The sequence below is a fragment of the Oppia nitens genome, unplaced genomic scaffold, assembly GCF_028296485.1.
Source record: "Oppia nitens isolate AA-2021 unplaced genomic scaffold, nextdenovo-longstitch-racon4-pilon3 scaffold13_pilon_pilon_pilon, whole genome shotgun sequence".
NCBI classification, from domain to species: Eukaryota; Metazoa; Arthropoda; class Arachnida; order Sarcoptiformes; family Oppiidae; genus Oppia; species Oppia nitens.
The window spans coordinates 576,927-591,684 of record NW_026533192.1 but is presented as its reverse complement, the minus strand read 5'-3'; the positions used below and the strand labels follow the sequence as shown (position 1 = coordinate 591,684).

The 14,758-nt window shown below is 19.7% G+C and overlaps 1 protein-coding gene across 1 annotated transcript; it reads left to right on the top strand.

Annotated features, from left to right (window-relative positions):
- On the top strand, positions 1-12,829 carry LOC128959583 (homeobox protein SMOX-1-like). Its single transcript, XM_054305581.1, has 2 exons — positions 1-1,117; positions 12,366-12,829. The coding sequence occupies exons 1-2, from the start codon at positions 199-201 to the stop codon at positions 12,827-12,829; spliced, it is 1,383 nt and encodes a 460-aa protein (XP_054161556.1). The 5' UTR covers positions 1-198.
- Positions 12,830-14,758: the final 1,929 nt, after the last annotated feature.

The window sequence follows — 14,758 nt, the reverse complement described above, 5'->3', positions numbered from 1 at the left end:
AGGACTTACTTAATACACAAAAGTGACATGGTACATTTTATTTGACTATAATAATTATTATTAGTATTAGTACTGTATTAACAAAACTTATAGATTGTGTAAAAATCATTTTTCGATAAACTGTTATCTGATTTCTCTGACAAACAAAAACACTTTGTTTTGCTGATAAACTTTTGCGACAAAACTGATGTCTATGTAATGATGCCGTGCGTTGCCAACGAAGCTTGCGATGAGCACCGGACGGTCAGCAACAACAATGACAGACCATCGGTCAGTCCCGTGACTTGTCTCCCGAAGACCACTGAAAAGCAGAAAAACATATATAAACCTAAATATCACGCCTTCTCTATTGAATCTCTGGTCGGAAACTTGGATAAGAATAAGGCCAACAATAGTGAGAACACATCCGATGGTGAGTCCCATGAAGACGACAAGTTGTCGCGAAAGTCGTCCACAGCATCGGAATCATTGACATTAATATCCACTTCTTCGGCAACACCATCGCGAACACCGACACCCAGTAATGAAAAGCAATCGGCGAATGGCCTCAAAATACTTAAAGACAACAAACACCACAATAATAATATTAATGACAAAAATTTCATGATTGACGACCAATATTTAAACTACAGTATTAACAGATTGTCGCCCTCATCGATAGCTGCCAACAAAAATGGTATTTTAAGATCATATATGACAACCAATCATCTCAATGAAAACAGACTCACTAGTCAGCAACAGATAGAAACTATTACTACTACTCCCGGTGCTCATCAATACAGTAGTCACAAAAAAACCGATAACAATAACGGAGCCGTCATTAATCATAACTCTATTGCCATCAATAATAATAATCACAGCAATAGTAAAACATATGATCACATATTGAATATGAGAGTCAATATGAATAACGGCCACAATATAGCTAACAGAGCACACAGTCCATCGGCACTGACAGCTCATCATCATATGAGTCGATTTGTCGGCGGAGCCGGTAGTCATCCCATACAATCATCACCGTATGTCAGTAATCAGTACTATTGTAACCAATTGTATTGCCGTCCATTTGAGGACCGGCTTATCGGAGCCGGCAATCCATTTATACCACAAGTTTGCGGTATGTTTTTAAATATGTTTTTATATCTATCATTAAATTTTAAATAAAAATTTATAATTATTTGTTTTTAGTTATAATTAAATTAGTTAATACAATAATTAAATTTGACTATTAATATAATTATGTTTTGTTGCGAAATATTATCAATAATTTGCTACAAACGTATGGTTTTTTATTTTCCATTTATTTTTATATTTTTAATTAAATTTATCTATTATTAATTGTACCAGTGTACATATACTTTACATGCATAATCAATGTGAAATATTATTATTTATAAATATATATTGCACTTGAATTTGTGCAATTTTTTCCCATAAAATACAAATATAATTTATTATTAAAACCCATTTAAAATTGAAATTTTAGTTTATATGTCTCATATTATTATTGTTATTAATTATATATTGTATATTATAATGAAACGTATTTTAATTATTTTGTTATTATTATTATTATTACCTTTAAAAAGGTTATTATTTGCAAGGATTATTATTGAAAATTGAATGTGTAATTTGAGCTAGCACAAAAAATGTTATAATTACATTTATTACATTAAATAATAAAACTGTTATATAGTATATATTATATTATTATTATGAAAAAATGTTTAAAAATGTTGTTATTTATTATTATACCCGAAAGACTTTGTGTGAAAATTTGCTAAATTTAAATGCAATAAAAATTTAATTACATAATAAAATTATATTATTATTGTTGTTGTAGTAGTAGTAATAATAGTTTGTAAAAAAGTCATAATTGTCATAATATTTGTTTGCCCACACATTTTTGCATATTATTGATATTATAATGAGGTTTTAGTAATGATATATTATTATTATTACTATTATTGCTGTTATTATGTGATCTACTAGTTATGAGGAAATGTTAATAATATATTATTTAAAATTACCAAGTTAGGTTTATAAAATWATTTTATATTTTGATAAAATAAATTGAGTTAAAGTATAATAATATACTTTAATTGCATTTAATAATATTAAATCAAATATAAGTAAAAATTTATAATTTAAATGTTATATTGCAAATGAAAATATATATTTATTTAATTGAATTATGAATTTGTTTTTTCTAAGTGTAATATATATTTTTTACATATTTATCACATCAATCTTAAAATAATATTTAATCATAATTTTTTTGTATAAATGTTTAATATATAAAAAAATATTTATATTTCCTTTTTAAAGTGAAAATAAATTGTCATAAAAATAAATGACAATCAGCTTATAGTCGTTTTGTTAATTAAAAATTATTTATTTAATAGCTTTTAAAAATTTATATATAATATAATTAACGATTATTTAGTCATTAATCAGCATTTAATATTTACTTAAATATATATACATATACTGTATTTATAAGCATACTGTAAATGCTATTTATAYGGTCAATACAATGGACATTTAATATATAAATACATATATTAAGTACATTAAAACCTAAAATTGATWTATTACAACAAAAAGTAAAAACAATATTTTAAATTTGATCATAATAAATGATTAGATTGTAAATTAGCTTAATAACAACAACAAAAATAGTAATAGTGTATAAATACCTAATATCTAATTAATTTTAGATCTACTGTCTATCACTTAACTAATTATAAAATATATATCCATAAAATTCAAGGTCTCATTAAAATTGTGAGTCTCTCTCTCTCTCTCTCTAACCTCGAAAGGAGTAAGTAATTAATTAATTTTTATTAACCGACAAATTAATAGATAATACAGCAAATTATTGACGTAATTTTGATTACATGGTAATAATTTTGGTTTAAATTTAGAAATTAACATTTCAAAAATAATTTTTAATTTTGATGATAAACATCACATAATTTTATTTAATTGCTATTTTAATAATCATTTATTTATGGAATTTTTTTTATACGATTATATTATACTTTATTTGGCAACTATAATGAACTCAATTTTGTGAAGCAAATGTGATAATTGAAATATTTAACAAAACACATTTAGATATTAAAGATTGTATTTTACATAAATATACAGTATTTTTTCCTATCAAATGTAATAAATACAGTATTTATATACATAAAACATTAAATAAATTTGATAATTCAATATAAAATGTAATAGTAATGTAATTTTTCAAAGTAATATATTTAATTTTTAACAAAATTTTTATCTTTTTTCTTTTTAAATAATACATTACCTAACTAATTAATTTTACGAAAATATTACTAATTTATGGAAACTGCTAAAATAGGAAATATCTTTAATTATTTTGATTATAATATTATGTTTGATGTATAATCGCTTTTAACAAGCAATTTAATTTATCATTTGCATTAAAATTGTCTTTTACAATATAAAGTTATTTTTATATTTATATTACTCTAAATCAATAATAAAATAACTTTTACTAATATATATATATAATAATGAATTACTAAATGAGTATTATTATTTTAATTATATTGAATTTATTATTATAAAAACTAATTGCAGTAAAATTACTTTTTATTATATTATATATTATTATTTATATATATATATTGATAAATGTACATATTATATAAATTTCTAATATATTATTAATATAATTGCAATAATTTTACACATCATATTAAATATCACTGCTTAGGTACACATTAACCAAATAATAATTATTTTGCTAAGAGTACTATTTTTGTGTTTAAAAAAACGATATCGTATAAATTATTTTATATACTTATTATAATACAACTATGTTATATCAATAATATTGAATTGCAAACAAAATATAATATTATATACACACACTAATCATTAAAGTGAATATTGAATAAACAAATAAATGTCTAATTATATGTACATTTAATGTGTGTATGTGTATGTGTATGTGTATGTGTATGTGTATGTGTATGTGTATGTGTATGTGTATGTGTATGTGTATGTGTATGTGTATGTGTATGTGTATGTGTATGTGTATGTGTATGTGTATGTGTATGTGTATGTGTATGTGTATGTGTATGTGTATGTGTATGTGTATGTGTATGTGTATGTGTATGTGTATGTGTATGTGTATGTGTATGTGTATGTGTATGTGTATGTGTATGTGTATGTGTATGTGTATGTGTATGTGTATGTGTATGTGTATGTGTATGTGTATGTGTATGTGTATGTGTATGTGTATGTGTATGATTGAATAAATGTTGGCAAAAGCGGAGCAAAAAATTAATTAATTGAATAATTATTTAATGTGCAGATCATTTCACAAATTAATTACATTTCCTAATTTAGATTAATAAATGTACTGAATATACTGTGTATATATATATATATATATATATATATATATATTGTTTTATAAAATAAGCATTAATATAATTATTTTAATAGTCGTAATAATTACTCAATTGCAATAACTAATTAAAAACATTGACATCCAGGTGTTTGACTATTATGGGCTATTAAAATGACAATTGATTGTATAAAAATTGAAACAATAAAACTATTTTTAAGAGTATTTAAGATAAATGACTTATTGACTGGAGTTTAGTGCGAATAATTTAAAAATAATTAAAAAATTCACACAAATTATAAATTTAAAATTCAGACACAAAAATAAAGAAAATTAAAAATTAATTAACTTTTGGCATTTTTATTAATATAGATAATAGTTAAAAATACATTTTTATGTACTGTTAATAGTCTCTTCAAAATACAATTGATTGATAAGTTTGTCACGAAATGTTTAAATCATTCATCAAATGATTGTCACACATTAAATAATATTAAACAAAATATAATTGCCATCAATAATACAATTAATTGAGAAAATTAGTTATTAGTATTGTTGTTGTTGTTGTTGTACTTATAATAGCGATTATAATTGATGTGTATTGTCATCGTCTAAATGGATGATATTTTGCGATCATTACTGTTATACAGTATTACTYATACAACACACACACACACACATATATATCAGGGTTAAGTAAGGGGGGGGGGGGTAGGGGGGTAAGGCCAAAATACCCCCCCCTAAGATCGAGAATTTGGGATTTTACCCCCCCAGACTTTTTGACCAAATTGAAAAAATTGTTGCTTAAAAACGAGGAGAAATGACCCCCCCCTAAAATTTCGGCGCCGAAGGCGCCGAAATTTTTTTAAGTTTTTAAAAATTTTAATTAAAACTATTTTAGTATGTGTTTTTGTTTTTAAAATTTATATAAATCTAATTATTGATTATAAATAAGTAAAAAAGTTAAAATAACGTCATCAAAAAAACATAATTTTAATTAAAATATTAAACTAAAAAATTAAAAATTACATATTTGTTGAAAAGAATAATCATATTACATTATAAATAGAAGTTTGAGATAGTTTAAGAAGTTAATAAAACAATAAATACATATATTATAGTTTTTAAATTTTATATAAGAATTTTGAAAATATTTTCAATTTTATAATTAATATAGATAAAACTTTAACGAAAATTGAGTTAAGTAATTAGTATTCAGTCAGTATTTGTATAAAAATAACATATACCTATAACTATAAACATTAAATATTTAAAAAATTAATTATTTTAAAATTTAAAAATTACTAAAATACTAAAAAAACTCATTAATACTTTTATCAACTATTTTAATCTAAAATACACATTATTTTATTATTCGTTAAAATTTAAGTTTTTATTAATTTTTAAAATTTTTTTTAAAAATTATTTATTTTTTGTTAAAATTTAAGTTTTTATTAAGTTTTTTATTAATTTTTAATTTTTTTTAATATTTTTGGAAATTTTACCTATTTTCCTGGGAACTTATACGGGAACTTATGGGAATTTTCCTTAATTTACATGGGAATATTCGGGACACACCCTTGATTTTGGATTTTTGAAAAAATTGCCGTTTAAAAATGCAATAAAAATCTTACCCCACCCAATACCCCCCCCCCCCCCCCAAGATTTTTCGAGAATTTTGCAAATTTTACCCCGGTCTACCCCCCTAAAATCCAAAACCTTGCTTAACCCTTATATATATATATATATACTGTACATACATTAAATAGTTTCAATTATAATTAGCAAAAAATAAATAATTATACTATATGTGTGGTGTTACATAATTAACTAGTACAATTTAACTAGAAAATTGTTCAAATTATATAGTAATTAGACATACAGTTCAGGTAATACAATATAATTATTGATTGATTCAGGAAATTTATTAGTAAGCAAATGATTCACTAATTTTTAATAATATAATGATTTAAAGATGAGTTACTCTAAATACTTAGAAATATCTAATTAAATAAATTATTTATGAAACAAATTTTTATTCATTTATTTATAAAATACATAATTGATTTGAAAAGTGTTGTAATTTAGTATAAAATTCAAATCTGACTTTTATTGTTATCATATTTCATATATTGTTTTATGTTTGTATGAATCACTCAAAACTATTTTATCAATCAATTAATCACTAAATAATTACATTTCACTCCCAAATCTACTATCTATAAACACATCGAAACGTATAATATATAAATATATATATATTTAACTCTTTAAATTTATTAAACTAAYATTCAATTCAAGGGCTTTTCAAATAACATTATTATTATATTAGAAAAATAATTTTTTGACGAATTWTTTAAWAAAAACATAAAAACATATTATTTTAATTGAATTTTTTTWAATTTAATTTATCGATAACAAAATTTATGTAATAATTAAGCAACAAATCAAAATTAATTAATCACTATTATTATTATTATTATTATTTTTACTAAAATGGTTTGTTTGCCAAATAATATTTACTATATGTTTACTGTCACACTCTATTACATATTGTTTGAATACCGTATTACTTATAATTACTTTTATACATAATTTTTAATGATTACTCATGATTTTGGAAACACATTATTATTTTTATTTTTTTAAAGTGTCATTGAATTTGAAATTATTATCTAATTATTAAGTGTTTATTATTCATAATTATATAATGTATATTACAAATTGAATGATGAAATTGCTAATTAGTAGTTTTTATGTTTTGTTTAAATATAGCACCTATTTATTGTTAAATATTATAAATTATATATAATTTTAAAAAGACTAGACATTTAATAATAGGTAATTAAAGTGTTTATAAATTTAACAATAAAGGATATTACTTTGTAAAATTAAATAAAACTTTTAATAATAAAATTTACCATTAATATGAAATGTTTTTTTGTGTTTATAATATGCAAATGTAAATTGAATTAATATTTTAAAAACAAAAAATACTATTTTTATAGAATTATTTTCCCTCTAAAATAGTATTAATTTAATTAATGATGTTTCCATAAACATTATTATCAATTGCCAAATACATAAAGAAAATTGCATCGTAAACATGCAATCACACTATATATTAACTGTAAATTATCTATAATATTTATTTTTATGTTCAAAAAATATTTTTTATATGCTAATAATAATATGATTCATTTAAAAATATATATATAAAATAAAGGTTTGCTTTTTCTAAACAAAATGACACCAATTTGTTAATATTAACAAAAATATTTTCATTGGAAAAAGTTTTTTGAATGCACCGATTATTTCGATGTCATTTATCATAACTTATTAATATTTAGCTCTATTAATAAACTGCAAAACAGTTAATTAATTAATTTTTAATGCAACCTTCAAGTGTGTGTGTGTGTGTGTGTGTGTAACAGTGGGAAACAAACATATTTCAGTGCATTTTAGTAATTGCATAAATTTGGGAAATTGTATAATATAATTAGAATTGTAAATTGATTATTGATTAAAATTATGTATTTATTTATTTATATTTATTGCAAATAATTTTTATTGATTAATATAAACATTTTAAGTTATCTCATAATTATTATTTATAATATGCTATAAAAACCCAACCTTATTATAATTTGTTATATTTGAATTTTGGGATTAAAATTAACAAAAACTACAGTATATAAAACAATTGATTTTTTATATAAACGATATAATATTTATATTAAGCACTTTTTATTTTTATTAATTCAATTGTTATTCATGAATGGTTTCTCTAATAAAAACATGTTTTATGAAAATCAATTAAAACAAATAACAAAAAAATGAATATATTTTAATTAATCATATTTTCTATAAAAGACTTTACAAACAATTTATCATACAAAATAATAATAATATATTAATAATAAAAATAATAATATATTAATAAAAATAATAATATATTAATAAAAATAATAATAGTAATAACCTAAATATGAAACAATTCTTAATTTATATAAAATTGTTGAAAATTAGTGAAGGTTTTACAACAATTTATTGCAATATATATTTGAATGTGTTATCTTTAATAATGATATTTATTTTATAGTTACATTTTTATATTTAAATTAAAATTATAATTTATAAAAATATAAGTAAATATCAATATTTATATTTTGGTTTTCAAATTTATATATTGTTTAGTGTTTATACTACATATAAAATTACATATACGGTATACAATAATTAAAAATGTTGTTTAAAGTGTTAAAATTGTTTTCACACATATGAGTGATAAGTAATGCAATAATTGATTATATGCTTAAATAGCGTCTAATAATAATTATGATAACAACTAATTGTTGATAAATTATTACATATTATAAATATATATTATATGCAATCTACATAATAACTACATAATAACTACAGAATTATAATTTATATACAAAATTCATAAATAAAACATTGGTAATTAAATAAATATGATATAAAAATAATTATAATGAATAAGTAAATAGCAAACTCATTAAATAAATTATAATCAATAGCCAATTATAACAAAAATTGTTAAACTATTAATGAAAACTAACATAAAAATATTACCAAACAATAATAAATTATTGTCATATTGGCACTGATGTGTAAAAATTGCTATTCTTAAAAATACAACTATATATTAAAAAATTTTGAAAAATAAAAGTTATGTGAAATATAAAATTTCAATTAATAGTGTTAGAAAAAAATTAAAAGAGGAAACGATTTAAAAATATAAGCAATTTATGTGAAGTGTTTGTTAGATTAAACATCAATAAAAGCAATTTTATTTTATTTATTTTTATTTTGTTAAATTAAAAACAGCTTTAAAATAATTTACTATTATAACAAATTATTAATTTAAAAAGTTTTTTGATTTATTACTACATTAATTAATATGCAAAACAGTGTAGATTATCGTTAAGTAATTAATTGAAATTATTTTTATATTTGTGTTTCGTTAAAACATATCATAAATCTAAATATTTGAAACATTATATTGCATTGAAGTTATATTTATGTTATATTATTTACCTATTCATATAATTTTTAAATAATCTAAATCTATTATATTTATGGGTTTTATTTAATTATTCAAAGACCATATAATATGGTTTAAATAAAAAAAATATTTAATTAATGTAAAGCATGCTACTGAGGTTATTATTTAGCAATATTATTTTTTTAATTTGCAAAATTTACATTAATTCACATTTTGAATATTAAATTAATTAAATAATTTTCTTATAATCTACATTTTYAGTATATTTTTATATATAAGTTTAATAAAAAAATATAGATTTTAGTTGTGCCTATAAAATTTTATTGCAATTTGTGTTTTTCATATAAATTTGTAATTAAATATTATTTTACTTATCGGTTATAGAGTATATGTATGTATGTGTGTGTTGTGTGTGTGTGTGTGTGTGTGTGTGTGTGTTTCAAATGTAAATATTTGCATAATATATTAAATTATATATTATAGTATATTTTACATGAGAACTGATAAATTTACAGCAATTGTTTGGATTCATTAGCATTTAATTATTGTTATCAATAAACTGTTTACTATGTTTATCAATTGAAKTATAGTTATTTGAATTATAAAATAACTATTAAAGTTTAATGTATATATTAATTGTTTATTAATGAGATATTAATATGTAGTATAGACTATATATAGTATTGTATTACTGTACTACTTATTTTACTATAGTTTTGTAATATAATGATGTTAAAAAATTTTGTTTAAAATTATAGTTTTATTTGAGTTTAATTTTCAATTTTCTAATAATTATAAATGTTATTTTTAGATATTTTAGATATTAGATTCTTACTATATAGTTATGTGACATGTTTTATGTAATACATAATTTGATATATACAACATATGAGGTATTATTAAATCATGTTTTTCAATATTTAATTATACTTAACAATATTTGTGTTATTTTTCAAATAGAAATTTATTTGCCATTAAATCTATCACATGATAAATGTTAATTAGTCTTTATATAATTACGTTAGTGTTGATAAAATAATATTTATCGACCAAATATAAATTATTATGTATACATTAGATTAGAGTTTATGTYATAATAAAAATCTAATTATGACAAAAATTTAATTATAATTTTAAAACTAAAATATCTACTCTATAAGATATTATAATTATATCAAATTTAATAAAAATATTTTACATTAAAAATTATAATTATTTAAATATTAACATATTTCTAATCATATGGGAATATATTATTAAAAATAATRTCGACTAATATATCTAAATAGTATATCTCAATAAAACTGTACATTTAGTATACAAATAATTAACATTTATAGTATGTGAGTTTGTTATTATATAATGTATGATATATACTGTACATATACTAACAGTAGGTACTAATGAATTTATAATGTGATAAAATATTACACACAAACGCACACAACATATAATTTTATTAACATATTTTTTGCTTGTCTTACATTTTGATCAACAAAAAGCTAAAAGCATTTTTTGATATATAATTTTTAATACATCTACCATTAGATTCACTCTTACCTTAAAATCTCTCTCTCTCTCTCTCTCTCTCTCTCTCTCTCTCTCTCTCTCTCTCTCTCTCTCTCTCTCCTGAATACCTCTATAACTATATAAACATATATTTAATATTAAATTATATCTTAATAGCGGATAGAGACACAYATATATGTATTATTTAGATAAAATAACTATTAATTTTCAATTAGTCACTACAAAAAAATAAATAATATTGTATAAGTAATAGATATATACAGTAATAGTTTTTTGGTAAAACAACTATTTTACAGTAATTGTATATAATAAATAAATATAATTTTTTAAATATATTWTTAAAATTACTATATAAWAGATTTTTAGGTAATTTTAAAAAATATATTTTACTATTTAAATAATGTTATAATATTTTGATTGAATATCTGTGTTAATAAAATTAATGATTAAAGTRTGTGATAAGCACCTAGTGTGTACAATATTATATATTTTAAATATAATGGTATACAACATAAATATATAACAGGTTTTTTTGAAAAATATTAATTAAAATAATAAGTTTACTATTTTTATATTTAAAAATAATTATGGTTGTTAAACATTATCAAGGTCATCAATCAATTAATTAAATAGAAAACGCTTAATTAATTCATCACTATTTCAAAACCGATAAAACTTATATTTAATTTATAAATCAATAAAATAAATTATTGATATTTTTATAATAGAACATAATTTTTTTATTTATTTAATTAATGAAATAAAAAAACTGAAAAATTAAAATTTATTACATGCAGTTTGAATATAAATTATATTTTAAAATACTAAATATTTTTTGATAAAATGTTTAATATGCATAATGAAATTTTTATGTATTATACATTAAAATAATATTTATTCAAAAACTATATATATCTTATCATAGATAATTAAAATTAATTATATATTGATTACAAATGTATTTGTAAATTATTATCAGCATTTATATCRTTTACTTAAATTTTAATGATACTTTTTGAATTAATTGATCAAATATTGAATAATAAATGTTTACAACAGGTTTAAWTATTTTTTCTCAAAATAAAATTTTGGCAATAGTAATGATTTAGTATCACTAATTAATTAGTTTACATTTTGAAGTATTTATCAGTTTTATTTTTTTATTGACACTGTATGTTGTATGTTATTACATGATTTCCAACTTATTTTTAATTTAACAGTATTGGCAATACTGTATTGCTAACCAAAATATTATAATGCAAATATATTATATTTAAATTAATTACAGTAATATTTTAMAAATAAATAAAGTTTGTTTAAGATATGATAAGCGCAGTTAAAAACTAATTATTAATCTAATTTTATATAATAATAATAAATAATATGAATTTTTTATTATTATATTTCAATCAACAGATTATAAGATATTATCGGAAAAAAGTCCAGATCTGTGTTGTCAGCCGTCGGCCACAACGGCTGCAGCGGTGTTTGGCAACGGYTACCGCAAACCCAAGCGTATCCGTACGGCCTTCAGTCCGGGACAGTTGTTACGACTCGAAGAGATATTCGAGAAGAACCGGTATGTCGTCGGTTGTGAACGAAAACAGTTGGCCAGAGATTTGAAACTCAGTGAGACTCAGATAAAGGTTTGGTTTCAAAATAGACGAACTAAACATAAACGAGAAAAACATCAACAAAATGGTCCGAAAAGGACGGCCGGAGCCAACATCGCTGCCTTCATGAATGGTCACTATATCGGCGGAACGTCGGCTCTACATCTGACTAGTGGTCATCTGAGTGGTCATCACAGTCGGGACAGCAATAGTAGTGATGTAGACGACGACGAAAGTATGGATGAAGAGTATATCCGAAAATATTGATGTTTTCAATGKATAACATGTTTTCAATTTATATAAATATCTAATTTTTGCTAATATTTTAAAACACAATATTTAAATATTTAATTTTAAAGAAATATGTTTACGACTCATATTATTAATAAGATATTAAATAATGTGAAGTTTTTAAGTTTATTTTTATATACAGTACTATTATTATCATTAATTATGTATTTTTAATTATATAATATATTTATTTTTATAACTAATATAACTAAGTTTAAGTTTAAATTTACATACTGTATAACATTTAATAATGTAAATAATAAAATATTTTTAAAAATAATTATAATTGTGATAGATTTTGTTAAAGATTGTGTGAATAAATACAGTAAGTTTTACTTCAATCTAAGTATCAAAATCATTAAAAAAAATCAAAACATTTTTCAATTATTTAATTAAATATATATAAATATATAGCAATAAATTAACTATTAAATAAATGTTATTATTTATGAGAAAAACTTGTAAAKTAGTTTCGCAATAAGTTGTWATCTTTATTATTTATAACTAAGCTTTTTATTAAATTTTATTTTAATAATTTAACTCATTAATATTTATTACAGAATAATATAATTATTAATAAAAAAATAAAGAAATTTATAGATTTTATTTTATTAACCAATTTTTATATAAATATTTTATTRTAATTACAATTTATGTTTTATAATTTATTAAAATAATAGCCTCTAAAATATTGGTTTTTGTGTCATTATATASTTTATATATTGTCATATAATAGTTGTTAAATTAACTTATCGTATATTTTTATCAATTATTTATAAAATAAAAATATTTATTAGAGGAAAATTATTAATTAAATATCTATTTAATAACAACTATTCAAATCATTTAARTGATAAATCTATATTATAATTTTTTCAATAATGTAATTATATAAWATAATTTATTAAATATTTGATAAACAATTAAATGTTTACTAAAACACTTATTAATTATATAATTTAGGTCATTATTATAGGAAAAATTATATTAATAAATAAATTGAAAATCTTTATAATTATTTTTAAAAACAAYATATATTTAATTAKCAAAATTGCTAATTACATTAAAATTTATTATTGATTATTGTTTTAGAGCAAAAAACARTACTATTTAACAATTAGTTTAATTAATATAAATCAATAAAAACAATTTATTACTGTACAACAATCAATTTATAATTGTCTCTAATATTGATGAATATAATTATTATTATTATTAAACATTAAAATTAGCATTATTATACTAAAACCTAATATCATTTTTTAAAGTACAGTAGACATCCAATTGAAAATTATTTATACARACTAACACTATTGTTATTAAATCAAATCACATATTATTTATTTCAATTTATTTAATTATCAAATAAATGGTTTTATCTAAATTAATGTTTTTAAACAAATATTTTAATTAGATTTACAAATATTTTAATTAGATGATTTAATAAATATGATATTAAATGAATAATATTAGAAACATCTCTCATTAAAAAATTATCCAAATAGCTTAATTTAAATTTTATAAATATTAAATAATAAGATTTATTTATACTATAAATTTATAATAAAAAATGATTTACTTATCTAAATTTATTATATTTCATAACTTACTAATAATAACTAATCTAATGTTTTACATGTATAATGTTTATTTAAAAAGATTTTTTTTTATTAAAAACAAATAATTTAATTAAAACTAAAATATAATATTTTTTAAAATTGGTCAAATAATAAAAAGATTTAAACAATAATTCACTATAAAATTGTTTGCTTCAGTAATTTTGTAAAATATGATTAAGTAAACTAATTATATTAAAAATAAWGATTAACATTTTTTTATTATTTAATTATAAAATACAACAACAAAAAGTGAAAGTTTTGTATTAATATGATAATCAAAACACTA